We start from the raw sequence: 27,709 nt of genomic DNA, 5'->3' as shown, positions 1-27,709 counted from the left end.
GCTGAGCCGTCGGAGTGGTGGTCAACAGTGGGTGACTAAGCACCAGGCAGAAGTCGAACTATGCGGCAGGTTCGACTCCACCTTTCTTTGTCAATCAAACAAGTAAGGTTTTCCTTTCTATCCCCAAACCTACCATCCTCCAGGCTGGAGCCACCTCCCCTGAAGACTAAGTAGACTATCGCGCGAGATCGTTGGGAAACAAGGAAGACAATATCTCAGCTTCTAATCGCGAACGACCCGCCGGTTTCTTGCCTTCTGTTCCCTTGTCTGCACCACAATGTAAGCAAAAGTCCCCCACGGTTTGTCGAATTCGAGGCCTAACGTTCCAAGGTGTCACGACATTATCTGGGTTTACGCCTGTGATTGCGAAGAAGCAAACAGAACCTTCGTGCAATGCGTTCCTCGCCGCGGAACAAACGGAAAATGCGAGCTGTTCGATCCTCCCGTGTACGAACGTGTCAACAACCCATGCCGCAATCATTGTGTGCCTTTTTGTGACTAGGTCAGCTGGAGAGAAGGCGATGAGGATCAGGACTGGCAGTGTGGAAGTGGAGTGAGGAGTGGGTGGGAAGGGATGACTAGGCTGAGGAAATGCTGTGGTTATGATTCTGTCAATCATATTTCCTGAAATTGAAGTGAAAATGCCTGATATCGTTGATTGCCATGTTTTTCAGGCCGTGCTCTTTTTGTAGTCACCTGGACGTTGGTTGCCCGATCCAGAAGACAGCTGGATTTCCTCCCCCTCCAAATTTCCCCTCTTCCTGTCTCTCGTGTGCCTCCATCGCCATCCCCGAGAACCGCGAGCATCTTGACACGCACGTCGCCACTTGTCCACAGAGTCCCCCCCCCCTGCCATCGACTAGATCACCGGCACGCAGGAGCACCAGAAGCAGATCTACTACATCACCGGCAAGCCCATCGAGGCCGTCGCCAAGTACCCCTTCCTAGACAGTCTCAAGCACGGCGCCAGCCACCTCAGAATGTAAGAACGAACCTAGGTGTAAGGTTCCTTTGCTCATGATTGTCAGGTGCTACTACATTTACGATCGTCACGCCTGCCTGTGCCGAAAGCGATCATCCTGGCAACAATGTGCGGCCCACCGGCGGACAAATGGGAGGTGTGTGCGTGAGGGGCCAAGTCAAGAACGACAATTAGACCACTATTGTCGTGAGCATTGCGTCAAGGGCGTAGGGGCGCGTCTCTCCATCTACAATGGGCACTGGAGCGAAGAAGGTTTCCAATGGCCAAACGAGCCCGACGATGAAGACGAGCATGGAGAAGAGGATGGCGAGGAGAACGAGGAGAATGAGGGGGAGGAAGAGGAGGAAGAGGAGGAGGAAGAAGAGGAAGAAGAAGAAGCCGAAGGAGAAGAGGAATGGGTAGAAGAGGAAGATGAGGAGGAGGATGACGAATAGGTGGAAGAACAAGCCACCCGCCGCTGCAGCGGTCCTAGGTAGTGAAATGTTTGAATGAAATGGTTGTTCTATTTGTTTAATCTGACAATAAAAACAATTTCCTTCTTTCTTGGTACACGTAAAAAGTAAATATGAGTATAGTGATTTCGGCCAAATCGCAGTGAAACACAGCCCTGGAGAATTCATGAGCTTCCTGCGATTGATTCTGATCGTGAACCAGTCTATGACCAAACTGCACTATATGCCACGCAGGAATCTCCAGTTGCCCCTGTTTTACGTGACATGGAAAGGGGGTTTTTCGAAAAGATACAATCGTTCTATGTACGCTCCAAGTCGGAGGTTACAGCATGACATTTTCCGTACAACCACATAACGAGCCTATGAGCCTCCAAAATAATACCCTTTCCGCCAGTGGCAAAGCCATAACCACAGGATAATGTTCTGCAACAAGACAATCTTTCGTGCATCACAACAGTGTTTGCTTTCGGAATGCAATATGCCGATGTGGAACCTGGCAGCCGGAGTCGTTGACTGGCCAGCAAGTCAAATGGCTTGCGTCTGTCCTGCTTTGCCATGCTCGTCCTTGCCATGTTCTTCCGTGCCGTGTCTTGTTCTGCTTAATTATATTACACAATCTTCCCCTTCAGACCTTGTCGATTGGCCTCGCCTCGCTCAATGCGTTTTTGAGGTTGAGCTGCCTTGTCACGTCCCAAGTATTCCATTATCCGGGATTCACCATGTTCCTCAGCTTCTGGAAGGCGTTCCGCGACTTGAATCGGTTCTGTTACATGCCTAGTAGCAACCAGTCAGAGTAAGAATCTAAAAAGCCGATAGTGTATAGATCACTTACTTGCGTCATAACCTCAGGACGGCCCATCTCCTAAATAGACCAAGACAGACTCCGAATACCGCGAGACCAAAGTTACCACGCAGCCTATTCCCTCACTAACCGGGAGAGTCAGCCGTTCTGCAAATATGACTGTCAGGTCGCTATTATCTCCTAATCTACCACTTCGTTGCCCTGTGACTGCATCCCAAAGCACGGTGAGCTAGAATATGAAGCGCAACAGACAAGACAACGACGTATTTTTGGCCGATAACACGAACTGAAGTGCAACGGAGAGTGCTAGAACGCAACGCAGTGTAATCAACAACGCCTGTACGGTGAACGACAAACTCCCGAATGATGCTATCGGGGGATGTGATCTTTGAAGCCGCAATTCGCAGTCCAGCACCGACATTGACGGCTTTGCCAGCTTGTTTCGGGCACCCGGATGACCAAGGTTCTTGCCATGGAAAGAAGAGCAATACGGCCACAGAACGAAGAGCAGAGCACAGCATGAAGGAAGCTTGCAATGCCATCTTTCCTTTTCCCCCTTGCAAAGCGGGTGCAGTGAAAAGCAGCAATAAATTCGGCTTTGGCGCTCATGATGACTATGTAACCTGGCTGTAAGCTGAAGGGCCGTTTTATGTAACTCCCTTTTGGAAGGAAGAGGCGTAGGCGTTATTGCTCCTTTCACGCACTTGAATAAATCTAGTTCAATTCCCTTCGACGGTTCACCCAAACTCACAAATAGCGAGCAGTCTTACGGGTGAACTGTTTATTTAGAGCACAAAATGAGTTCTGGGTTCTATTGACACTTGAAACTTAATCTATCATTTGATAGATGGCAAAATCTAGAATTTTGAATGTCCAGTTGTCTTGGAGCTGAAGCTTCAGCTCCTGAAGTCCTTTGGTTTCGTCGTTGCTAAAGGTGTTGGATTTCGTCTTTCCTCCTGTGATTGATCACTCAAACTTTCCCACCCCCTCCAATTATCAGATCCCCTCGCTTTTCTTTTCTTTTGTTTTTATTTTATTTCTTCTTTCTTCTTTTTGACCTTTTCCATTCTTCTATATTTTTTTCTTTTTCTTCTTTTCTTTCTTTCTTTCTTTTTTTTTTTTTTTGCTTTCGCTTAGAGTACAATTGCTCATCTTGATCCCGGTGTTAACCGTCGACCTTCGCATAGTGCTCAATGGTACGATGCCATTGAATCCAGTCCGAGGCCATGATCCACTTTCCTTTGCGAGCAGACTATAAAATCCAGACAGTCTTCCACACAGATTGTCCGATATTCTGAATTTCACGGCTACATCATTATCGAACTCGGTGTCTCTTCTCGCTGCCTAATATGCAGCTACTTCCAGTCTTCCTGCTTTTTGTCGGCCCCCTGGCGCTAGCTTTAACGCCACTATCACTACTGCACCCATTTCAATCCAGAAATCCCCCGGCACAGCAAGCCTTGAACACAGACTTCCAGCCCTCCAAGCCCTCCAGGGAGCGTCACACCCTCCCGACCTGGTACACATCCACCCTCCTCGCCCGTCGTCTCCTGCACAAGTCCACCGTCGGCCATATCACAACAAACTTCCCCTCACCCATCACCCCTGACCCTATCCATCACTACAATCCCCCAGAAATGGTCTCAGGCCTCGCAGTCACCCTCCCCGAATACATCGCCTCATGCCACCCCGACGGCAACCCAACATTCCTAGGCCTGCACCTCGGCACGACCTTCAAAAACGCCGCCTCCGGATCCAATGTCTCCCTCTCGCTCGACTGGTGGGACCACCACGCTTCCAACACGGATGTCACCCTCCGAGACCTGTCCAACAGTCGCATGGCGCTACCGCGCGCCGTGCTGATAGGGTACCTAGAACCGTACCCGAGCCCCGTGGACCCCGAGACCAGAGTGGGTCTGGAACGGTGTTTTCTGGACGCCCATCCGGACGCGAGGGCTTGGCTGCCGGGTCGCGAGGGCGCAGCGCATGCAGGCTTCTGGGCGAGATTGGTCGTTCGTCAGGTCTTTTGGGTGGGGGGGTTCGGCGATAGGGCATTGATTGGGTGGGTCAATATGACTGAGTGGCAGGGGATTCGGGAGGATGGAAGTGTCCAGGGTGTTGGTGATGGTAGGGGGTGGGGGGATGTGCTGCTGCCTGGTGAGATTGAATAGTCGGAGGTTGTCATTTTCGAGAGGTCTTTGTTGAGTGCAGTAGTGAGGTTGTTGTGTGCTGAGAGTCGGATGTCACCGTAGTCAGGCAAGAGCGAGTCGTTGAATAAAACAGTTTTCTATGATCAAGATAATGTGGGCATATGGAAATCCAGTTTTTCTTCTTTCTTTCGTTCTTTTTTTTTTTTTTTTTTTTTTTTTTTTTTTTTTTTGTTTCTTTTCCCAGAATGCATTTTCTCTTGTGAACGAATATTCACTCGTAAGTACATTAGCTGGGGTTTGTATTCCTTCACGCAAACCGTTGTTCCTTGCGTGCTGAAGCAAATCCGAGGCTTGATCTCTGCGATACAATTTTTTATACGCATGTCTTACCTGGTTTTCCGTTTTTGAATGACATGATAATTCTTATATGAGGTGAGATAATAATTATTTGGACTAACGACATTAACATAAACATGAACAACACATGGCATCATCAAACAAATCAACTCCCCGAAACTCTTCCGACTTCCCACCACCCTTACTGAACTCGACAAAGGCTGCATGGTGAATTCCTTAGAGCGAGATCACCTAATCTTCCGCAAACCCATCGGGGTATGATCGACCTCTCCCTTAGCATTCTCAGCCCAATCCACGTTCCTGACAGAAGCCTGATTCCTCGCAGACCGATACTTCTGCAACAGTCTGCGGTATCCGAACAGCAAAGCAACGCCAATGGCCACACCAGCCACCGCACCGATCACGATACCCGCAATAGCACCGCCGGAAAGACCAGAGCCCCCACCGCTGCTACCAGAGTCCGAGTCCGAGTCCGCTTTGGCCTTGTCGTCCGAACCCTTCGACCCAGCCGTTGCGGTGGATCCCGCACCCGCAGTGGTAGTCACTGCAGTGAACTCATCCGACGTCACGTTGAAGCAGGGAACAGAGTACGTGAACTTGCTGGCGGGGACGTAGGTCACGTCCGCGCAGGCATAGTAGGTCTCGTTCTTGTCAGAGTCCATGTCACCCGTATATTTGATCTGGAATGTGGCATTCTGGCCGGCTTCCGCGTCGATGGCGGGATTCGGGACCGAATAGCACTCGTGTCCGGGTTTGATGTCTGAAATCTCGGACTTCTCGATGAAGGATTCAAAGTCGTCGTTGCTGGTCGGGTCTGGAAGTTGTTAGTCTTTGGTCTGGATGGGGGATTAATGGATCCTTCGTACTGTTCTTGTGGGAGACGGAGACTTGAACGTTCCATGATTCGTCTTGCACGACGAGGGCAAGCTTTCCGTTGACTACGATGGAAGGTTAGACTTGGAAACATTCCCGAGGAATCCAGACATACTCAACGGGAAATCGGTTCTGTTGACCGGCCCAGTAGACGAACCACAGGGGGCGTTGTTGTCGTACTTCTCTCCCCATTTCCGGTCGGGCGGCCACATGAATGCCACCGGGCCCATCTCTTTTGCGGCATCTTCACCGTGAGCCAATACTCCGGCTGTGGAGAGCGCGATAAGAGACAAGATAGAAGTCTTCATTTTGCTGGATACGACCAAAGAAAGCGACAACGAAGGTATCACTGAGGAGAGGGGGATAAAACACCGGTTCTATACTGGATACGACCACCCCTCTTTATATCCCTGCCTCTCGTCTAGGTCGGTGTTGCAACCACAGCGGCCGAGTCACCGAACCACAATCGGCGATAAATGTGTCATAATTTGCAATCTTTCACATGAACGAAAGGCCGAACCAAGAGCTAAAGCAGACCATCAGGTTGGCTATCAGAAATTTCCTCTCCATCCAAGGCAGCAAACCAACCGGATGTGCTCGCTTCCCTGCGACCTGTGCAGTGACATTTTAGCAACCTCGTCCGTGGCATTACTGCAAGCCCGAGCACACTGCCAAGAGAAATAAATGAACTTATCAGTCGGAGAAAACCGCTCGGACCAGACCAGGTTTCGCTCTCATAGGGTCCGGCGGGGGGTTTAATCTCGAGGGACTCGGCGCCGACAGGAGACTGGCCGGTGAGGGGATCTGATTAGATCAATCAGATAAGATGGCGGTGGACCACGACCCACTCGGAGCGCCATTAGCGAGCATTTCGTGACCAACGGTTACATCGTCTGCTCCTTTGCCAGCATTACGAACATGTATCGCAGTGGAGCCTGCCCTCGGCAACCCCCTTTGGGCCTAGACGCCGTGACTCGACTGAGACACCGACTGGAAATGGCAAAGTCGCCCGACAGGATGTTGACATCCCGAGCTCTCGTACGACCAACATGACAGGGACCCGGAAATGAAGCGTTCGTAGGGTGGAAGGGGGTTTCTCCGGCGGTTGCCCAGCAGGTGTATAAGTATGTGGCCTTGACTGCCGAGATCTTGTCTTCTCATCCAGTGTCATTCGTTATCCACTCGTTCCAATCTTCTGTCTCTACATTACCTCATTAGCTCAATCGCTGCGTTGTTGTTCATCATGCACTTCTCTAGCCTTGCTGCCTTTGCCTGCCTGGTCATCAGTGCCAGTGCCTTTGACTACCCTGAGTTTGTTCCCCTGCACCGTCGCCAGGAGCCCGGTACCCCTGCATATGAATGTCATGCCAACTGCGGTAAGAAAACCCTTGTCACTTCACTGCTCAGGCCCATCACTAACAAGTCTAGGTGGTGTGATCACATCTTCCCGCTCCGATGACTTCTGCGACTCGAGCACCTTCAAATCCCAGCTCTCCGAGTGTCTGAAATGTGCAAACGAGTTTGACATCTGGAAGTATTACGGCTCCTCGGTGTCTAAGGCCGCCGAGTCCTGTGGTCTGGACTCTACTCCTGTGGACGCAGATGATGATGGCTCGTCTACGACTGTGCAACCTGCTCCTACCACCAGCGCTGGCTCCAGTGCCACTACCACCGAGGCTCACAGCGAGGCTCCCACCAAGGAGGCAACCACCTCCGCCGAAGCTGAGGACAGCACCACGGCCCCTGGCACCACCGCTCCCTCTGCGACTCAGAGCCTTACCACCACTGCCTCGGCTGCGGGATCCTCTCATCCGGTAATTCCCACCGGGTCGAAGTCGACTCCTGTGTCTGGGTCGGGAACCCCTACTGGACAGGCTGTACGTTCTTCTTCCTGACCCTTCGTATAGTTCCGGTTGCTGACATTGTTCGATAGACCGCTAGCGCTTCATCGTCGGATATCCCCCTTGCGAACTCCGCATCCGCCCTGCAGGGTAACATGTGGGCCGGTGCTGTCGCAGGATCGCTCTTTGTGGCTGTCATGGGCATTTAAGCATACCGCGATTGCAGCCATACTCAGCAACCTGCCTTCTTTTCGGATGGCCCTTATCCCTAATTCCTTTCATTAAGAGACCAGGCTTTGTGCGTCAATACTCACCTGGCCTTGCTAATTGTATTTAATACCTCATGTATTGATATTGAGTTGACTCAAGTTTGATTTGCCGAAGGGCGATAATTAGTATGTCGCATCAATAGAAACACATGATATCTTCTTTTGCGGGTGCATGACTATCAGTAAACCTTCATAGCTTCATAATATAGATCTGGGGGTATTGGGACATCACAAAACAGCCTCTGGAATAGCTCCATCCACCCAGAACTCATCCCACCAATCCAAAAACTCAACACTGGTTCCGAATGTATTCACGTTGGCACAATTCTCATCCGGCAGCACCAGGCTCCCGGTATCAGAGGCTACTGCCGTAACTCCATCAATCATCGGCCGCTCGCTAGTGTCAGGCCCCAGCCGATGCTGGAATTGACCGGTTGTTTGCAACCCAGCCCCGGGTTGGTGGTTCAACGTCTCATCGAGCAGCCTTGTGATCACCTCGCTCACCTGCACACAGTTCTTCTGGGTGACGCTCATGGAGCTATTGGCGTCTTCGAACCATGATACCAATAGGCCAAGGTTCCGAATTATTTTAGACCGAGGAATACATGAGGGTAGCGGCGTTTCCGAGACGGTGCAGCGATGGAGCTCGATGGCAAGGACGCCTGCAGCTGGGAGACCGTACAATAGAAACTAAATGGAATCAATCCGTCAGAAAAGCAGAAACATTTGTATGTAAATGTGGCACAAACTCACCACTCCCGTGTACTCCTTCTGAATATTCCCACCCTGCTTCCGTGCTTTGATGAAGTCAATCAGAGCGGTGACAATCCGCATCGATGAGTCCAGCAGGTTATGCATGGCGTCTGGGCTATCGCGACATCGGATCCGTTCGATCTGCGATATTGTGTGAAGGTATTCCAAACAGGTGATCACCCTGATTGCTGCGGTCGCAGGGTTTTTATCCCCGAAGCCAGTGGTATGGTAGTGAAATTGGACGGGGATTGTGTCCCACAAATGTTTCAAGTCAAGGTATACTGCCCTATAAAAGCATTAGTGTTTCGCTATACAATAAGAAGCTCATGTGGTATCGTACTGCACATCCTCATCGAACGTCTTGGTCTTCTTGCCGACAAAAAACACCACGACCCGTTCTCGTAGTTTTGCTATCATATATCGTACTCGAACGGCTGTTGCCGGGCGGATGTTGCCTTTCTCAATCGGCACGTCACCCCATCCATCTGGAGACAATCCGGCGAGTACTTGCTTGAGAGCCTCCGGGTCCAGAACAAGACTGCCATCGTCAAGGTCGAGGGGCATGTCGGTGTCGCAGAAATGGTCCTGCAGTCGAGGTGGTCTACCCAGAAACATCGCCATGTTTTTGTCTGTGCGGTAGCACGCGGTGAACAGTCTCTTGCGCGTTTCTGATAGAAAGAAGGGGATCTCTGCGTTCGATATTTGGAGTCGATGTAGACCTAAGGCATGCATGTGAGATATCAACTCTCCGTAGAGCCGATAAACGTAGTGGCCTATATCTCGTCAGCATATAACGTCAAACTTGGTTCAGAATACACGTACTCAGATCTTCCATCGCGTCAGCCGCCAGAGAAAAGTGCGTATAGTACAGCCATACCACCAGATCATTGACGTTGTCATACTGGTTGCAAATCTCGATGCAGGCGTTACTTGCGGCAGCCATCTCCTCTGCGAACGCATCTCGATCTCTATCTTCTAGAAACGTTTGGTGCTGGTTCCACGCTGTCGTTGCCGCCAGACCAGCCAGAGTGAATATCAGTCCCACGAACTCCCATCTAAGGTTGTCTCCGGTGAAGGTCGCGTAGAACTCGTCTGCCGTCATGTTGGGGGTGATATCAATCGACTTTTCTGCTGTGTTACGAGTGATCATAGACGCGAGGGCCTCTTCATCATCAAACCATCGTCTGTCTTCGACCTGCGCTCGAAGCAGCCTTAGGGGTCTGAGGACCAGCGGCTCCGGGATGACGGTGAATCGGCATTCGTCGTATTTCTGGATGAGCAATTCTTCATACGTCGCGAGCGGACGAAGAAGCTGGACCAGTCGTCGCGTGATACTGGGCGAGGCACTAGTCCAGCGTCCCCATAGGACTGAGGATCGGGCAAATGTCGAGACCTCAAGGTTGGGGCTGACGTCGTGGAAGACAGACAGGAAGCTGGACGGGCCGAGATAGTTCACCCGACCAGTGGTGGAGGGTTCACTCTCTACGATCCCGGAGGACCCACCTGGTGTCTGCAGTTGGGGGCAGGCCGCAGGACTAATTGGAAGCTGTCTGTCAAGACTTTGTTCTGTCCTGGCAGTAGACGGAGTGGATTGGGTCTGTCGACGAGACTTGGCGCTGCCGCGTGGTCGCGTCAACGGCGCAGGATGATAAAAGCACTGGGTCCATCAGCCAAAGTACTCCCCGCGTGGTTGATAAACCTAGGTGAATGGGTCTACCTTCGCAGTGAGCTTTCTCTGGACGCACCGATTACACGTCGGTCGAGCATGGTCGCATCGGATTTTGGACAGCCGGCATGGCTCGCAGGAGGTCGGCTTTCCGTTTCTGCGGACTGAACCGCCTTCAACTCCGGGTGTCTTCATGCTTCGATGTTTGAGATTAAGAATTCCAAAACAATCGGTAAATAAGGGAGATCGATGCAGTGCAACATGCGAGTCATCCTAGACGGAGGGGCCACGGAATAACGCGATGGATGTCGGCATTCGTCTATTCCGATCCCGGTTTTACTCCGATTCCGCGGGGCTTGGCGCCTGACAGCGGATATCGGACTAATCGGAATAACAAGTCGCGTTTTTGTGAGATTATTCTGTTATCTTCTACTAACAAGGATAGTCAATCGTAGTCAGAAATGTCAATTGAAATGGGTTAGATTTCAGTTGGGGGGTGCTTTGGTGGTTTCTGTGACCCTCTGTGTTTGAAATTATATATCCCGACACTAGAGCCTCGGTTCATCGCAGCAAAACTTAGCCTGGATATTCTTTATGTTGCCTCGCCTATCTCGTAGTAGAAATATGAATTGCAAGTTACGCCCTACCAATCAGGTATCTCAAATCAAATCCCACGGACAAACCGATGAAATATTTCACTATGACGGTGTCTATTTGTCGAGTGAGCTAACGAAAGCTAAACCACCGATGGACTGGATGAATTGTCAAGATAACCCAGAAAAAAGAGGGATTCTCTATAGGCAAAACGAGTAGTTTGATCAGTCGCTCTAAGCATTCCCCCGCTCTAGCAATAGTACCATTATGAAGTAGCTGGACGCTATGTATGAGACAAAAGAATTTTCTTGGTGCCGCCGTTAGCAATCGTTCAAGAATATTGAGGGTGTATGACAAAGAGGTTATAGATCCATCTAAGGAGGACGTCTCAGAGGAGCCAAGGGCTGGCGGAGGTGGCGATGAGTCTGGTATCTGTTGAGGAACATTGGCACAAGGTCGGAATCTCAGGGTGGATTCGGATTATGCTCCCAGTTGTTCCGACAAAGTAGGAAATGACCAGACGATTCATAGACCGAATAGTATTATATCACCGTGACAGCACTACTGATCATCTGCAGAACAGATTGCAATGACCACCAGCCGACCTCTGCTGTAGCTTGCCATTGCCGATATCAAAACTGAGGAGCAGAATTTCGAGAGCTGATGAAATGTTTTTATCTCACAGAAACGTAGACCGCAATCTTTCTAATCGGCGCAGTGGATATTTTCCTGGAACGAAGAAGTAACTACGACCTGGCACGGAAAGGCATCGTCTCAGGTACGCGATCGGTCTGACACCTAGTTCATCTGTTCAAACCAAGTATCCCACCAGGTCAATAGTGTTCCTGCGGCAGATGGGGTATTACCAAGACATCCTCTTTCCCACCACGAATCGAGCGGGTCATATCGACGCGTTTCTCTCCCGTGTCTATGTTCTGGAGCAAAAGAGTCTGGATGATAAAATATATAGTGCTGACGGAGCATTGCAAGCAAGTGATGCAAATGAGCCGAGCCTTCCGTAACTATCTGACCAGCATCCATGCCGGGACAGAATTGAAGCGCGCAATTGAACCCAGCCAGGATCGCTCATGACGTAGCAAACATACAGAGTAATGAATTTTGTTCCTCATTATGCCGACATAAGTCTGTTGCTATAAATAGCATCTCCACATTGGGCTTTGTACACGACCAGTCGAGGGAACCCGGTAAATATGGGAGACCACAGGCCAATGGATCGCACAGAGACAAAGACGGGATATGACGATCATGCCAGGGCATGCATGAATTGTGCATGGACTATTTGTAGCGCGAGTAGCAGGGAGTCTTGGGAGAAGAAGGATAATGAGGATTGCGTACGCGCCCCCTTGCAGAGACAGCCGCTGCCTGCCGATCGTTCCCCGGACAGGCACCGACAGGCCACCGCCACAGCCCTAAGCCGCCGTCGCACCACCTCCCAGACGCCAAGCCGGCCAGACTCAGCCCCACCTGGCCCAATTGATATCAGTGTGGGGCCGATCGCTGACGGTGACTGGTCCGACCACAGCGCGCGGCCGGATTGGCCCCGGCAGGATGGTGCGCCCCGCTCGACGCGCAAATCACGGGGCCCAACGTGATCCCGACGGCCCAGGAGGGCTTAGCGCCGGCTGACTGATCGGATCTGGATTTTGTCAATCAAAACACGCCGACATCTTCCTCCATTCTCCGGTGACACGGGCTGATTGCGCTCGGAGATCTTCTCGTGACGGCTTCAGACGACGTTCAGACAGGGCAGCATTGAGAATCGCCCGTCCTCTTCCAATGGTCCCGACATAGGACCTTCTCATTCTCCCGGCTGGGATCGGAGAGACGCTTATCTCTCTTTATCTGGCAAGCCCGGCTTGCTCGGATCCCTCGGAATAATGACCGTGGCTCCAGAGAGCTCAGGTTCCCATCGACCGACTTCCCTGGTTTCGTGCATCCGGTTCCTGGTACAGTACCGATGGCAGTTCCTGGCAGCCTACTTGATATTGGTGTGTCTGCTCGTTGGCACGCTGATGCCCACCTTCCGAGGCAATAATGTGACAGTACTGAAGGGTCAGTGCTCCTCCGGCTGGTCAATGTGTGATACTGACATCGAGCAGGGAACAAGCTGTATCAGCCAGCCCTTGTGAGCTATCAAAAGTCATTGGTGCTTGCAAAATCTCGATCTGAGGACATCTCCTGGGCATACCACCTAACGTCAGAGTAAGTGCTGTTCCTGGGTCGAATGAAATCCGCTAATTCGTTAGTTGGAATGTGTATACCTACACATCGGACAGGGAACCCGGTTATCGCCCTACTCCGGCCAACAAAGGCCGCGAGGGCATGTCCTATCTCACTCATATCATCGACAATTACGACGATCTGACGGACATAACGGTCTTCATGCATGGAGCGGCATCGCAATGGCATAACGACCCAGACAACTCGAACTCGTCTTTTCTCTTGTCGAAACTGCGTATGGAAGCAGTGAAACGGAAAGGCTATACCAATCTCCGGTGCCAGTCCCGCCCGGGCTGTCCCGTGGCAATGCGCCCCTCCGATCCGATGTACACCTCCATGGATGACGTAGTTTATACGAATTTCACCTCGATCTATACCGAATTGTTCAACGTGGCGGAGGAGCAGATCCCGAGTGAAATCGGTGGCATCTGTTGCGGTCAATTTGCCGTAACCAAGGAGCGTATTCAGCAACGGCCCCGCGAGGAGTACATCCACATGCGCGATTGGGCCCTTTCAACATCTCTCGACAACTTCACCGTTGGGTCGGTTTTTGAAATGCTATGGCATATCATATTTCTGGAGAATTCGGTGTCGTACGTTCTCTCTCCCATAGCTGATGACCAAGTCATGCTGACACTACCACCAGATGTCCCGATTCTGAACAATGTTATTGTGACCTTTACGGCGTTTGTGATGACTAGCATTGTATTTATGGCAATAGACCACTTTCACGTTTATGATGAGCATAACAGACCCCACACGGGCTGAAGAAACACGATAGAATGATGATCAAATCTTACCACTGTTCCGGAATCCTTTTATCGCAACAGTCTCCACAACTCTTGCTCTGAGGCACTAGTATACAAATTTGCAAATTGTGCTCCCGCCAGGCTAAAAGACCACCGCGCAATCCTCAAACGCTCTCACAGTCTCTCGGAATGGCGGAAAACGACATCCCAGTGGAAACGAGGGTTTCCTTCGACGGGCCAACGGATTGCGACAGGGCGTTGGTGAATTGCACCCGTGAAGACTGTTTGTGGACGTCGTTTGCGAATTGCCGTTTCAGGGCGCATATGGTCATCCAGCGCTGAGGACTTGCAAATATCCTTACAACTGAGTCGTCCGGGGAGCGCGCCGTGGCCTGAAAGTCGAGGTGTCGAACTGACGGTATCGGTCGGCTAAGTCGGGAGGACTTCAGACAATGTCAATTCCCCGTCTGATATGAGTCCTGGTGCCACATTTGCTTGTCGCTTTGTTTAGGGCATCTGGTCTTTACCTATGCTCGGTGACCGTCGAAAGCCAAATGCGGCACCCGAGCTCTGTGCGACCACACAGGGCAATGGGCCAGGCAACAGCACAATACGACTCTTGATGAGGTTCTTGTGTCCAGGACCATGCACTCCGCCACGGGAATGATGATGTATCCCAAGACTCGGTTCAAAGCCGCCGCAAGCGAACTAGCGGTGTGTATAAGATGGAAACAACGTATGCGCCAAGGGAATGAACTTCTGGAATCACGTCCCCTCGGCCATTAACCCCAATTTCTTTCTGGCCACGATCTCCTCTGCCGACATTGGAGCCCCCTCGATTTTGTCGACCAGATTCCCCTCCCTCATGATCATACCTCCAGCGGCCATCGCCACAACACACGCCAGCCCGATGAAGATACCGGTTGTCCACGGCGGGCGCGTATGGCGGTTCATGCCCCACATGCAGCCGGCCAGGCAACCCTGCAGGATTGTGTTCCAGATCATGTTGTGCACGACAAACGTCATCTTCCACGGCGCGGTCGCAGGCGCACGCACCCCCGTCAACGGTGGCTTGGGCGCCTTGCTCGGCGGGATCGGAGTCAATGCTTCCTCGCCTCCCTCTAGATCAGCCAGCGGCAGTCGGAACCAGTTCGCGTGCACGGCAGCCAACCGAGCAATGGCGTCGTTGCGACGGGCGCTGGTGCGGCCAAAACGCCAGAAACACCACCAGTACAAGTCGCGGAGACGGAAGGGAGCGAGGCCAAACCCAGTCACGCAGAAGAGGGCGTTGAGGATTTGCGAGTCGATTTCGATCCATATCCGACGAGGCGAGTTAATGTCGTCGCATGAGGGGTGGCACATGGCGGGTGCGGCGTTGCACATGAGAAGGAAAAGCATCCCGCCCCACGCAACGACGTTCAGCATGTAGACTGTGATCAGAAAGCCTGTCGGAGTGATGGCCCACCGGCCGAATCGCTTCAAGGCCACTGTACACTTGACCGACCCTGGAAGGGGAGGCTGTTTTTGAACGCCCTCCACGGCCAACATTTGATATGAATCGGCGGAACTGGCGTGAGAGGCCTTGGGAGAAAGCGGATTGAGCGAAGGTGAAGGGGTCATGGCTGCCTCCGCCTCAGTCGGGAGAGGCGGTTCCTTGTTGACGGACAAATACATGATAGTGTTGAAGCAAAGAGCTTGCTCTGTTTTTGCATCCGCACAATGGACGGACAACGCGCGTTTTATTTATAAACGACAGACGACACAGACACTTCAGCCCTAAAAGCTGTCGCCTTCGAATTTGCTGCGCCATCGATTTTTCGCCACTAGGTTGCGATAGCGTTGAGTGTATCTGCGAAAAAAGAAACAATTTTCGCGATGATCGCCGTGCATTGGGTCGTATTTCGTATGGCATGCCCGAAGACCGTTAGTCTTTGGGCTTGGCTCGACTAGTCGCAGTCCAGAATTCTGTCTGGCTGTTTGGCACTCGCGGTGGCTCCACTCCGGGCTTCGTATTCGCATTCAACACCATTTCATCGATCGTCGGTTTACGGATTCCTAGACAAATTCATACTTACATCATTCAGTGCCGACGCTCATCGCGTTATTCCGTGGCCCATCCGTCTATTCACTTGTCCGTTGTATTCAATCAGCATTTCAATTCCTGGGCAGTGTCTGAAAGGCCGCTCGCTCGTCGGAATTTCACGTTGTTCGGTGTGAATGAAAAAATAATGACTTGCTTGCTACATAAAGTCATCAAGTCCCTGAATATACAATCTGACCATCATGGGACGATAATAAGGTTATCTCTTAGCGGAATGGAGCGTGTGGAGAAACGTCACCATTGGATGAGGGTTGACTACGAATTAAATCGACAAGAATGAGCATAGAGATCCTGTCCCGGTGGTCTAGCCGGTCAAATAGGCCTGGTCTGTGCATAGGATCGGGTTTCTTCATCCTTCAACCAGATGCCTAGTTATATTGGAACCATGGCTAGCTGCCGTGCAACATCGGTCTACCAAAGCAGAATTGCTTGCGGAACAAACGGTTTTTTTCTTTTTTTTGTAGCCTCCCTGGCATTCGATCTAAAATACAAGAGCGCCCAAGGCTGAAACAGTAAGTTAGGAGGAACACCTAAAGGGGCTGTTGTTCAATTTTCTGGGATAGTATATATCACCCATGACCAAGCCACCTAGAATCGGTCGAAATCGAGACTTATAAATCGTGCGATCAAACTGAAGCTGGAGATCATCCTACACCATCCCGACCTACCTCTTCAGCCATGTACCATTCACGGAATCTTCCAATTATGTTGGGTGATTTGAACTCGGTTTCGGAATGAGTTGATGCCTTGAGATTCAGGCCGAGATCGCGGGATCTTCGTCGACAGTCGAGGCAACGAAAGAGATTGGACACTGAGCCCAAAACGAAACAAGAATGATTACACTTGACGTGGCATCCTGCAAGGTCTCAGCCGACCTGCCTGGCTTGCCCGACTTGCCCGACTGCCCTATAAAAACCGCTAAAAGGCCGCGTCGAACGTGAAGGGGATAAGCAAGGGATGAAGGCTCTGCCCGCTCTGCCTGGCATGTTTAATTTCTAATCGCCTAGCTTTTGAGACGGTGACGAGTCTCGCCCTACCCACCATAGGAATGCTTCTCATCTCAGAGCCTCCCAGTTGCCGAACCTGCTTCTGCAAGGGGCTTGTGCCCACCGTGGCATTGCAATGTCTACCGACAACGGATACATCGGGTGAAGGTCCCCTAGCTTTGACAGCACTTGATGTCGCGGTCTTATGCCATACTCATCATATCTCGTGTCTCTGGGTTAACACTGCGGCTTCACGTCGTCTATGGAATTATACGGCACAATTAATGTCCGGACTGGTTATGCTATCTAGGCTTTGAAGAAACGTTCCAGAATCCATTTCATTCTTTTTGATACTTACTTATAGAGGGCTCACTATTGCCATGGTGCTTAATCTAACACCCGAGCAAATTGCCTTCTATGAGGCAGACGCTAGCTATGACATAAGTGCCAATATTCTCGCTGCCGGAATCTGTGCAGTTATCATGAGTCTAATATCTGTTTCTGCTCGGATAGCCTCACGGAACAGATCCAATGCTCGATTTGGCTGGGATGATGGGTTAATTGTTGTCGCTGTGGTATGATACCAAAGGGTCGGTGAAGCTAGAAAAACGAAAAATTGACATTCATCGAAGATGGCAGTAATCGGCCATTTCATAGCCATGTGCTTAGCAGTTGCGAACGGTGGAGGCCGCCATATCATATTCGTCAAGGACATGAGAAAATACATTTTGGTACAGAAGCAGACCGTATCTATGTCATTCTATCCGCGAAACAACTGACAGCAACGACAGGGACATGTTGGCAAGATGGTGTGTTACGCTACTGGGACTATGCTTGTCAAGATCTCGATTTTGCTTTTCTATCATCGCGTCTTTCCACAAAAGCCGATTCTCATCGTGTCTTGTCTAATCGGCACCATAGTGATTCTTTACAATATTGCGCTTGTCCTGGTTGTATCGCTCCAGTGCATCCCGCTTTCATCGATATGGACCGACAGACCGGGTCGATGTATCGACAAGTCTAAGCCCACAACTGCTCTAGCGCAAGTTGCTCCATTCCACACAACGCACTGGTAATGGGGACTGATCGGCAGTATAGTGCCATAAATCTTTTCACGGATGTTGCCACTTTCGCTATCCCAATCAAGCCTGTGCTCGGCCTCAAAATGAGAATAACTCGCAAGCTCCAGGTCCTAGCCGCCTTCCTTTTGGGCGGAATGTATGTATGCAGAGCTCTACTCAAGGTCCAAAATAACTGATCCGAGCTATTAGAGTTTGTGTTTTCGGCGTGATTCGCACCGTGGTTCTCTCACGCATGAAGCCCGGGGATGCTAGTCGTGAGATACCCTTAAGCTAGTTCCCAGTATTCGGTCTATACTGACGCGTGCAGAGGGCGATATATTCCCCGGAATATGGTCGGTTTCGGAGATGTCGATCGGCGTCGTGGCCGCCTGTCTGCCAACACTGGGTCCACTGTTCAGAAGAGCAAATCCATCGAGGAAATCAACAGCTCGAAATAATCCTCCAAGCTCGCAAGCAGAGCTAGGAAGGGTTATGACAGAATCGAGACACGCCTGAGAACCATGTTTTGACGAAATGCTACGACCGCATCACTGTTCAAGATAAAGTAGCTAGATGAATCAAACAGCAAGGTCAGATGGGATGGCCCAAGGCGGTTTTTTATCAGCTGGAATAAATCCCATTCAGCTAATCAAGGTTGTTTAGACTTGTTTTACGAAGAGCCGAAGATCGACGCGGCAATTTCCAAATTCCATGGATAGATTAGAGAACCGAATCGCGCGAGACCATAATTTTTGGTCGCTATTCCGGAGGATACGCGCGAGGGTCTGGCGTGCGCCTGAAATTTGCAGCAGATGAACATCACCAAAAAAGAAAAAAAGAAAAAGAAAAAGGGATGAAGAAGAAGCAAAAGGGGTAATTCGACAGATCGAAATGGCCATGAACCAACGCAAGTGGATACCCAACACCGTTCTTCCGAGAACAACAATTTTCCTCCGCCATGTCCGCCCTGTGGATAGATGACCTGGATTGAAACTATAACCATTGATACCATCCGGATCTCCGGACTCACACGAGAAAAGTCTGTCGACCACGTGGAACGGCCTGGATAGGCGTTCCAACCCCTGCTAAAGTTTACTAAAGTTGAAGCCCCCAAATTATCCACGCATAGACTGGGGGCTGATTCCGAGAATCGAAGTAACATAGCTTTCCATTCTGTGGGTCCATGGAAGATGGAATTGCTCTCGGGATGACCGACAGATCGGACCTGTACCCACGCGATTATACCCTGGAATAGCCTTGCATACACCACGTTTTTTAAAACCATGACATATAATCTCCGGAGTGGATATTTGTTAGAAGGTCTAGAATGGGGCATCCGCCGACTAGATCTGATGAAGTTGTGTACGACAGAAATCCTTCACCGGAGACACTACTCCTTTTCAGGATGATATCCTCGAGTGTAACCGGGCATGCCTGGTGAATTGCGGTATGGAATTGCGGTATGAGCGAAGAGATATCGTGGCAGAGGTGCTGCTTTCTCTTCATCACCGGGAAGACCTCGGCAATCTAGGCTGGCTGCTTGGTGGATAAGCTGAATGAGCTGACTGTAAGGCACAGTTGATATCTCCAGTCCTAGCAATTAAGGCTACTGAGTCTCGCAGCACAATAAGCTTTGCCACGTTCGAACAGGCCTCCCACGTGTATGAGAAGGTGGAAGTCTAGAGATGTTCCGTCCGACAGGTCGATCCTCGGACCAATAAATTGGCCTAATGGCCATTTGTGGGTTTCATTTTTTTTCAACCTCTAGTAAGTATATCGAATGGCTCCTGGGTGTTTAAATCCCGAGAAGGCCAAAGCTCTTTATTATGGTTATGGTAAATATGCTCATTTGTATCGAAGATCAATGAGGATTCAAAAAAAGGAGAAGGCGCTGATCGACAGAAGCAGTCGAATTTCGGGATAGCGACAACAATGGAAGGTCCGTAGAATCAATGTGAAATTGGCGGACTGAAGATAAAGGAGCTAATTAATTAGCTTGAGGACCTGAGCTTGGGATCAGAGGGCGGTATTCCCCGCCGATAACAGCGAATAATAAGAGGATGGACTGACGGATGAGCAGGAATGATTGATTTCCTCGTGGATCGACTTCCTGGTGGCTTCCAGGGCGTGTCAGTCCACTGCCCCAAGTACGAGCTGACACGGTGGGCTGAGGTCAGAACTAGGGCCGGGAAATGGATCTCACAGGTCCATCGCAGCCTTTGGTCCTGCACAACGCAAGCTAACCGGAGCTAATCTCTGCAGACCAAGAACGCTATCCAGAATTAGTCTGACGGGCGAAAACGTGGAGTGCACTCCCCTACGGTCGCCAATGCCACTGCCCATGCCTTGATTATTGCGTATGCACACAAACTGCGCAGGAATTCGGCCTGCTCTGCCTCCTTTCGTTTCTCTCGGCCCAGGTTAGACTAATTTACTAGATCATGTTATGCCGTACAGCCCACTCATGGAATGGCTTAGCGCAGGCGGGCTGTCAATCCCTCATGGCCCCCTGGACCGATTCCCTGCATGTGCAGATGCCCTGCCATGAACCCCAAGCTGACCCGGGGATTCGTTTCCACGCATTCTTTGAACATTATGAGAACCGCCTGTCCTCCACACGCAGCTGCGTTCAAGATTTCTCGGCGTCCGATGGTTCTTCAACACCCTCTTGTCCTCTCCGCCCTCCTCCATCTCTCAACACACCATGGAATCATCCACCCCTAAGGAAGTCGGGCTTAATGGCGACCAGCGTTCGGTTCTCCGGGCGTTGGTGATTGTCATGCTGGTTATTCCGACAGTTGCAGTCCTTCTACGGTTTTGGTCCAGAGCGATGTTGCCAGGGTTCTCCAGTACGCCGGTTCGATTTTGGTGGGATGACTGGACTGCTCTCATAGCTGCGGTTTGTTTGCCCATCTTCTATTACGATAAAAGCAAAGTCTAAGTAGATCCAGATGCTCAATGTAGCTATGTGCGGCATCGGTCTCAAACTGGCGGATCTAGGAGTTGGGCTACATATGACCGACGTGTCCGCGACGGATTTCGTCACCATCATGAAACTGCTTTGGGCGATATTTTTTATCTTTGACACGGGCACGTCAGTCGCTAGAGCCTCCGCTCTTCTATTCTACACACGAGTCTTCGACCAGATTCAATCCCGATTTCGGTATGCCTTGTGGATCATTCATGGCTTGAACATTGCCTGGATGATTGGCATGCACGTCGTCGTCGCTTTACAGTGCACTCCGATAGAAAGACTCTGGTATCCGATGCTTCCTGGAAAGTGTATCCCTGTGCGCACGCTCCTCATAGGCAGCGGAATCCCTAGTTTAATCATCAACGCCATGATTTTGATCCTGCCGCTGCCCTTGCTCTGGCGACTGAAGATGAAGATGTCTCGAAAACTGCTGATTATCGGCGTCTTTCTCTGCGGATATTTGTGAGCATCTCCGCAGCGCTGCCCCACGCTACAATTGAGACTAACGCCTTTCTAACAGGGTTGTCGTGGTGTCCATCGGACGACTCGTCACTGTCGTTGACGTTGGCCCCAATCTTGAAAAAGACTTCACCTGTGAGTTCTTCGGCCTGCTACAAATCATGAAGCATATTCTAACCGTGCACAGGGGAGTTCATGCAACCAACCTTCTGGCTATCTTCCGAAATCGCCATCTCCGTGGTCAGCGTCTGTCTACCCAGCATCTTCGTCTTTGGCCGACTCATAGCCCACGAAGGATTCGGCTCGGTAGTGGTTAAAAATCTCTCACCACGCTCGAAATCGAGGCTCGGCGACTCCGATATTGGACGATCATACTTTAGTCGGATGGGTCGGGGAGACGAGGAAGCGGAACTCGACATGAAATTGTTTGAATCGTCGCCGCAAAAGCCTCCGTTCGCCGCGACAGCCGCTCAGTCAAAAGTGACTGCCTACAGGGAATCGCCACAACTCCCTCTGCCCGGGCAAGACTTCCTGAAGCTACCGGAACTGGGGATTATGGTGCGGAGTGAAATCACAGTGTCATAGAGCGGGTGGTTGAATCTGGCATTCACAAAGGGTTATACATAGACGCCAGGAGCCCACCCTGCATACTCGACTTCTATTTTCTTTATTTTTTTGTACATAGAATTACTATCTTTTAACTATAGATTCATGGGTCACGACTCACGACACATTGATTTTTCACTACCACTACATTTCCGCGCCCGGACTCCCACAGCTACGTGCTTTCCCACTGCCACCAACACTGGGCCCTGTGGACCATTGGCCCGACAAGAGTCCTTCAGAGCAACGCATCCTTCGATATTCTGGCCCCCAATCGGAGCCTTCCCACGACCCGCCCTTTCTCTCTCTGTGTCTTTTTTGTCAGTTTGCGTAAGGAAATGTACCCATTCCTTTGAAAGTCCAGGCCGATTAAGGCTCCGCACGGCGTGGCGTGACAAAATTTAATCAACCTCGCTTCTGGGGGGCCTCTCCCGGTGGACAGGTGCTTTATCGTTTATCAGTTATATCTCAGCCTCAGCCTCACAGTATGACGACCCGCAGATCAAGTTACCTCAACCTTGTTCACATGCCTTACTCCGTACATAGCATACATTAGAATTAAACGTGGTACCACTGGGGTTCGACCCGCTCAGGGGCTAGTTCTGCCCATGGCTATGACACGAGGCGTTGCCGTTGCTGCAAGGCAGTGCTTTTTCTGCATGGATAGCATGTCATGTCATAACTACGCCAGATTATATGTTTACTGCCACTGCCGACAGGAACATTATTGGTGTTCCGGGGTTGACAAACATCCATAAACAAGGGTCTTGCGACAGGTTTCATCCATCAACGGATACAGCCTAGCGTTCTAGAAGCGAGTGATCGACATCGAGAAGTTTGCTTCCTGGAATGCGGAATCTTCCTTTCGTCTAAAAACGATCTTTCCCGGCTACAGTCGGCCTTGAACTAGCTCCTCGCCGGTCACCGACTGCAACGTCCGAGGTCGACCGATTCACGGGTGCTGTCGTGGTGCGTAAGAGAGACCCGCCTTGATGGATGAGATCCTGGTGATTAATTAGGACTAGAATATGTCCATGTGAATTGAGAAAGCATGGTCCTCCAAGGTAGAGTTGGTGATGTAGGGCTATCCTTCCTCCGTAGATCGTTGTCGCAAAGCCGAATCGGATTACAACGGACGAACTCTGAGTGTTGGATACGCTCGAGACGTGTTTCACCTGCAATCTAGATGTGTTTCTACCAAGAGTCATCATGCAACATCACATCATACGCACTCAACACAAGCGAGCATCTCCGATCCCCGCGAAATCGTCATCGTTATTGCCCCGAGTCCCGACGGCTGACTTCCTCATCCCAGCAAGCAGGGGTTATGGACGAATTCTTTACGCCGGCCCCGGTGTCGTCGTACAATCTGACATGCATATTTAGTATCCGGTCCGCCGTTTTTCCACGCTCACCAGCCAACCGAAAACGCCCCCAACAAGCCGGTGGATCCCTTGCAACAATTCTCACCGGCCACTACGCCGGTACTGGCTCCGGATGGGTGCGCGATCGCCATTGTTCTGTGGGGGCTAAACTCGTCACCCTTGGATTCTTCTCGCTAGTTAGCCGACTAGTTGGCTTGGTTGCTTTGCATTGTCTACTTGTAGTTAAGACATGGCGAAGGGGTGATCTTTGCAGAATGAGGAGAAACGTTTTCTAGTCAGCCCAATCGCATCCCTCGGGATCTTAATTTCTATCCCTCACTGCTAGACAGCAACATGAATCCTACCGGTACTTATGCTTAGAGACAAGTACAGCCGAGGACAGAGCGGACAACGGAGATTGACTCCGCCGAATTCACCTAGTGTTGACTTAGAACAGAAAAGTCTGCGCAGGAAGCGGGGAAGGGTCGAATATATGCAAGATTTATGTTCGAGTGCAACAGTAGACAGGGATACGTAATTGGACTGGCAATACTGCACGAGGTTCAATTTGTTTCGGTCTTATTGCTAATCTTGGACACTTGGTTCGGAAGATTATCGGTCAGCCTCGCCTGGTTTATTATCTCTGGGGCCTTCCGGGAATTCGATATCTCCTTATTGAACAAGGTTCAAATGTTACGTTCAAATGTGTGGCTGGTGTTGATCTGGATGTCTTGCAGGATGGACGATTATCAGTGATATAAACAGACAAACCTTTTTTCCAGCCACAGGAGGGGTCAGAGCACAGAGCCTGGGGGTTTCACAACGGTTGATGCAAGGCCTAAAACAATCCCAGGGCTATGGCTGCATGGAAACCCTTATGCGTGGATACCCTTGAGCATACATCAAGGAATTTGTTTTTTTGTCCCGGGATAGTGCTTCAATACATCTCTTATCACTTCATGCGAGAATTATAGGTCATGAAAACATATTTAGGCTCTGAAGGGCTCTGGGCATAGTCCAGAGCGCAGACTTCTCATTTTGTAGTGTTGATGAAGAAATATATATTCCCGAATCACTACCAAAACCCCACTCAGTAAGATGACCTAAGCTTTACTGTACATATTAAGAGTTACACAATATCTATAGAAGATCATGAAAAAGGTCCAGGACAGAAAAACAGATAAACCATTCCCAGTGTAGTTTTCTGCGGGTGAGGCCGAACGTCCTGGACAAATATGATATCATCTGGCCATGTGTGGTGTCATGTTTGCATTATTCATGTCGATCATTACTTCTTCCGGACGCGTCAGATGTGCTAAAAATAAAAAGTGAAACAAAACATGAAAAAGCAAAAAAGAAACAACATGAAGGCTGTAAAGAGCGACCAATAGACAAGCCCAGAAAAAAACCAGAAAAGCGAGATCTATTAATACAATCCAAGGACTGCACCGGCCAGTGAGGATATTCTACAATAGCCGCACCTTATAGCACCATCCAAGCTCATCTGGTGTTTTCCCCATCTGAATCGCCTTCAGACGTTGACACAACTCCATTGCCACAGGTCCCGCCTTACCCTCGTCAGTCGCGTCATACGTGACCTGAACTCGACTGTTGTCATGAAGATGGGTGATCGACTTGACAGGTGTAAGATCGGCTGTGGTTCCTACCGCAAAGACTTCGCTGAATTCCGACAAGGATGCGACGTGGATCTGTGGATGGCACCGCGTCAGTCAGTGTCTCTATCTCCCGGGTGAAAAGAAGCCTTACTCCTCGCTTTTCTACGGCCCACCCGAGGGAGCGGGCTAGTGTGGTGCAGCTATCGTTGGTAGAGCTCTCAAGAAAGTTGCAGTTTTCCGGCAGAAGGATCCGGATTTGGTCCCCGCCGCCTCCCAAGACACCTATGAACGATGCGCCTGAGAAACCTACGATCTCGGTGTGCGTTCTGGCGTCAACATGGAGCGTGAGGCCATATTCCTTTTCTCGGGTTTGACCGCTGCCCTTGGTTGAGCTGGAGCTGTCGGGGGTCGCTCCATTGAGGTCGTCCATCACCACGGCATCGGTTGGACGCTTGATGTGGCAATCTCGTCCGGGAGAAACGGCCACACTCAATAGAAAATTAGATGAGCCGCGGCTGCTGCTGCTGCTGCCGCTTCTCGGTGCGACGGGCCCGAAGATGGTGGGCTTGATATACAGCATTGAAGTGCTGCCATGCGGAGGAACGTATTCGGCATTACGCGCGACAGCCAGTTCGATACAGCGAGTGAAGTGATCATGAGACATGGATGGGATCGACATGATGCAAGATAAATGCTGGACCCGATCGGCGTGAAAATCCGGGCGGAAGATCAGGATGTCCCCGTGGGGATTCCGGCATGCTGTCAACACCGTACGGATTAACGGAGAGCTCCCCCATAAGCACCGGTACCTCTACCTTTGATTCTTTCGTACTCCTGATCGCCTGTTAGGAACAAGGTTAGCAAAATGCGCATTTATCCAGGTCCCTCGCGCGGCTTACCGTAAGCCAGGACCGGCTCCAGCCCCTGATTTGGCACGTTGTGGCCATGGACGTATTCCGGAGTTGACCACTCGTCGTTCTCAGCGTTGTAGCGAGACTCGACATGGCCATTTACTGGTAATCACTGTGAGATTGGGAATCGGCCTAGTGTAGCTGAAGAGGATGATCTCACCTTCCACCACGGTTGAAGAAAAATTGGACCAATCTGTGCGGCCCGGTTAGCTTGTGGCCACTCGATCCATTGGCAAAGGGGCGCACAAACCCACGGTTGTGACCGGCTGTGGCGTACGGAGAATAGCCATGTTAACGGTGGGAATGGGAAGGAATCTGGACAGTTTCTCCAGATTGACAGTCTTTTCTCCCCACACCAGAATCCTTCGCCTTTTAAGACGTTCGGCCGGTTTTAGAGCGGAACCTGCCACAGCATTTTGCAGTCCCCCTCAGGGGCAGCGACTAGTGCACGGTGTGATGGCTGAGCTGGTCAGCCCTGTACCGTATGGGGGCTAGTTGCCTTGCATTCGCCCGATTGGCCCCATTCTGGATATCACCGATCGTCGGCGTCGGTGCGCCGGATGAACGAGGTCAGATTGGATCTCCATTGGTCGTCGGGAGGAATCTGATTATCCTTTGTTGTGTTTTGGTGGCTGTGTGTGTAATGCCATGCAGCATCTTATATCCTGAAACACCCCAATGTACATGCATTCCTGTTTCTCGTCAACACGTCACCACACACCTTGCGGTGGCCCCAAACATACTGCCTTGACCAGAGCCTGTGTTTTGGAAGACCGTTTCGTCGATTTACTGTCCTACAGACTGCTCTCGAGTGTGGTCAAATTCCATCAAATGACGTTGTGGACAGTTGGGGATAGCAATTGCGACATATAACAAATGAGAGTCTGTTGTATGTGGAGTGAGAGTCACCTGTTGTGCATCACGCTTGCTATCTGCAGGCTGCCATTGGATACATTGGCGCACCAATCAGATTTCGAGCAATTCAGCGTATTTCTCTTGGCAGAGGAAATGCCAGTCAACAATCAGACATTCCATGCAGAATGACGGATCCCGCGCATTTGAAACAAGCGACCAACTCTCATCTAACCGAGTTCATAGGCGGAATTCAACGAAAGAGGGGATCTGCCAAACCGTGCTGAGAGGCTGAATTCCGTCCTCCGGATGTATCGGCAGATACAACATGCCGATGCCACTTTCCATGCATTGAGCGTTGAGTCGAGACTCCTATCATGCCACTCTAAGCGAATCACCGGGCACCAATCGTTAGAACTACAACCAGTTGGGCGCCAAAACTTGATCATCGCGCTTTGTGTCGTTATTCTTGCTGGAAAGTCTGTTGGCGCTCCTGGAATTATGGCTGATCAGAATGGGAAAAAGACCCTGGAAGCTTCAGTGTTGGGCACAACCTCTACAAGGTAGCTCGAACCGATAAGAGGAACCCAAGTACTCTGATTTGCTGGCTTATCCCATGAGTATTCATGCCACAGAAAACACAGTGTTTCGCGTCATGTTGGGAAAAACAACAAGCGTTTGTGGGTTTGTTAACCCGAGTCCAAACCACATACCTGACTGACGAAGGCTTTGATAACAATATATGGATCTGAACTGACATAGGAACCGTCAATTAGGTTTGAATGGGCACTACAAGACATTTTTTATTTTGTTCCCGTCGACACCACCCCACCATGAAGCTCGGGTTGTGTTTCAATCTGTCGATCGTCAGGCATGCAATGGTTATGCTCCAAGTGGAGCCTATTATCGAAAAGATCGTCCTCAGAAAGAGGTGCGCATAGCGAATTGTGAGCATACAAAAGCATCATAATTCAGAGTGTTTTCCCCTGCACTCATAGCAGAACCTTTATCCAACGTCTCAAAGCCTATGTTCATTATGTTTGGTAAGAGGGA

At 50.6% G+C, this 27,709-nt stretch overlaps 10 protein-coding genes across 10 annotated transcripts; 6 read left to right on the top strand and 4 right to left on the bottom strand.

Moving 5' to 3' along the window:
* Positions 1–96: 96 nt before the first annotated feature.
* Positions 97–659, top strand: P170DRAFT_436382 (uncharacterized protein; the record flags this gene model as incomplete). The annotated part of the gene is made up of 2 exons (XM_024849143.1): positions 97–279; positions 331–659. Coding segments are annotated over exons 1-2 (170 nt in total), but the record flags the coding sequence as incomplete, so codon positions are not given.
* Positions 660–663: 4 nt separating this feature from the next.
* Positions 664–4,512, top strand: P170DRAFT_455538 (uncharacterized protein; the record flags this gene model as incomplete). The annotated part of the gene is made up of 2 exons (XM_024851540.1): positions 664–819; positions 3,715–4,512. 2 exons carry the CDS (start codon positions 664–666, stop codon positions 4,405–4,407), a joined length of 849 nt encoding a protein of 282 aa, XP_024706652.1. The 3' UTR covers positions 4,408–4,512.
* A 458-nt stretch (positions 4,513–4,970) lies between these two features.
* Positions 4,971–6,055, bottom strand: P170DRAFT_455537 (uncharacterized protein; the record flags this gene model as incomplete). The annotated part of the gene is made up of 3 exons (XM_024851539.1): positions 5,732–6,055; positions 5,610–5,681; positions 4,971–5,557 (listed from the first exon to the last, which is right to left on the bottom strand). The coding sequence occupies exons 1-3, from the start codon at positions 5,922–5,924 to the stop codon at positions 4,971–4,973; spliced, it is 852 nt and encodes a 283-aa protein (XP_024706651.1). The 5' UTR covers positions 5,925–6,055.
* Positions 6,056–6,859: 804 nt separating this feature from the next.
* On the top strand, positions 6,860–7,511 carry P170DRAFT_355024 (uncharacterized protein; the record flags this gene model as incomplete). The annotated part of the gene is made up of 2 exons (XM_024844068.1): positions 6,860–6,992; positions 7,045–7,511. 2 exons carry the CDS (start codon positions 6,860–6,862, stop codon positions 7,509–7,511), a joined length of 600 nt encoding a protein of 199 aa, XP_024706650.1.
* A 443-nt stretch (positions 7,512–7,954) lies between these two features.
* On the bottom strand, positions 7,955–10,340 carry P170DRAFT_356191 (uncharacterized protein; the record flags this gene model as incomplete). Its single annotated transcript, XM_024844131.1, has 5 exons — positions 7,955–8,416; positions 8,480–8,765; positions 8,820–9,252; positions 9,302–10,136; positions 10,197–10,340. 5 exons carry the CDS (start codon positions 10,338–10,340, stop codon positions 7,955–7,957), a joined length of 2,160 nt encoding a protein of 719 aa, XP_024706649.1.
* A 2,377-nt stretch (positions 10,341–12,717) lies between these two features.
* On the top strand, positions 12,718–13,681 carry P170DRAFT_446429 (DUF3431 domain-containing protein; the record flags this gene model as incomplete). The annotated part of the gene is made up of 4 exons (XM_024850790.1): positions 12,718–12,748; positions 12,860–12,962; positions 13,007–13,573; positions 13,627–13,681. The coding sequence occupies 4 exons, from the start codon at positions 12,718–12,720 to the stop codon at positions 13,679–13,681; spliced, it is 756 nt and encodes a 251-aa protein (XP_024706648.1).
* An 813-nt stretch (positions 13,682–14,494) lies between these two features.
* Positions 14,495–15,277, bottom strand: P170DRAFT_353477 (DUF2985 domain-containing protein; the record flags this gene model as incomplete). Its single annotated transcript, XM_024843983.1, has 1 exon — positions 14,495–15,277. One exon carries the CDS (start codon positions 15,275–15,277, stop codon positions 14,495–14,497), a length of 783 nt encoding a protein of 260 aa, XP_024706647.1.
* A 2,171-nt stretch (positions 15,278–17,448) lies between these two features.
* Positions 17,449–18,596, top strand: P170DRAFT_474887 (uncharacterized protein; the record flags this gene model as incomplete). The annotated part of the gene is made up of 6 exons (XM_024853194.1): positions 17,449–17,547; positions 17,608–17,888; positions 17,915–18,034; positions 18,088–18,152; positions 18,206–18,268; positions 18,541–18,596. 6 exons carry the CDS (start codon positions 17,449–17,451, stop codon positions 18,594–18,596), a joined length of 684 nt encoding a protein of 227 aa, XP_024706646.1.
* Positions 18,597–20,247: 1,651 nt separating this feature from the next.
* Positions 20,248–22,001, top strand: P170DRAFT_382755 (uncharacterized protein). The gene is made up of 4 exons (XM_024845616.1): positions 20,248–20,776; positions 20,829–21,313; positions 21,372–21,445; positions 21,498–22,001. The coding sequence occupies exons 1-4, from the start codon at positions 20,582–20,584 to the stop codon at positions 21,893–21,895; spliced, it is 1,152 nt and encodes a 383-aa protein (XP_024706645.1). The 5' UTR covers positions 20,248–20,581; the 3' UTR covers positions 21,896–22,001.
* A 2,531-nt stretch (positions 22,002–24,532) lies between these two features.
* P170DRAFT_436371 (branched-chain-amino-acid aminotransferase 1) lies at positions 24,533–26,190 on the bottom strand. The gene is made up of 6 exons (XM_024849142.1): positions 26,055–26,190; positions 25,965–25,997; positions 25,793–25,906; positions 25,709–25,735; positions 25,045–25,652; positions 24,533–24,986 (listed from the first exon to the last, which is right to left on the bottom strand). The coding sequence occupies exons 1-6, from the start codon at positions 26,092–26,094 to the stop codon at positions 24,744–24,746; spliced, it is 1,065 nt and encodes a 354-aa protein (XP_024706644.1). The 5' UTR covers positions 26,095–26,190; the 3' UTR covers positions 24,533–24,743.
* Between the last annotated feature and the right edge of the window lie 1,519 nt (positions 26,191–27,709).

Source organism: Aspergillus steynii (genome assembly GCF_002849105.1).
Source record: "Aspergillus steynii IBT 23096 chromosome Unknown P170scaffold_3, whole genome shotgun sequence".
Taxonomy (NCBI): Eukaryota; Fungi; Ascomycota; class Eurotiomycetes; order Eurotiales; family Aspergillaceae; genus Aspergillus; species Aspergillus steynii.
This window is presented reverse-complemented; position numbering and strand designations above follow the sequence as displayed.

What these genes read in the sequence shown, in the direction of transcription:
- P170DRAFT_382755 (XM_024845616.1), top strand. Translation starts at nt 20,582, where the DNA reads ATGGAATCATCCACCCCTAAGGAAGTCGGGCTTAATGGCGACCAGCGT. An exon ending in GTCTTTCTCTGCGGATATTT is followed by an intron (nt 21,314 to 21,371) that starts GTGAGCATCTCC and finishes CCTTTCTAACAG; the next exon opens with GGTTGTCGTGGTGTCCATCG. An exon ending in TCTTGAAAAAGACTTCACCT is followed by an intron (nt 21,446 to 21,497) that starts GTGAGTTCTTCG and finishes AACCGTGCACAG; the next exon opens with GGGAGTTCATGCAACCAACC.
- P170DRAFT_436371 (XM_024849142.1), bottom strand. Translation starts at nt 26,094, where the DNA reads ATGGCTATTCTCCGTACGCCACAGCCGGTCACAACCGTGG. An exon ending in TTCTTCAACCGTGGTGGAAG is followed by an intron (nt 25,907 to 25,964) that starts GTGAGATCATCC and finishes AGTGATTACCAG; the next exon opens with TAAATGGCCATGTCGAGTCT. An exon ending in GGGCCGTAGAAAAGCGAGGA is followed by an intron (nt 24,987 to 25,044) that starts GTAAGGCTTCTT and finishes TGCCATCCACAG; the next exon opens with ATCCACGTCGCATCCTTGTC.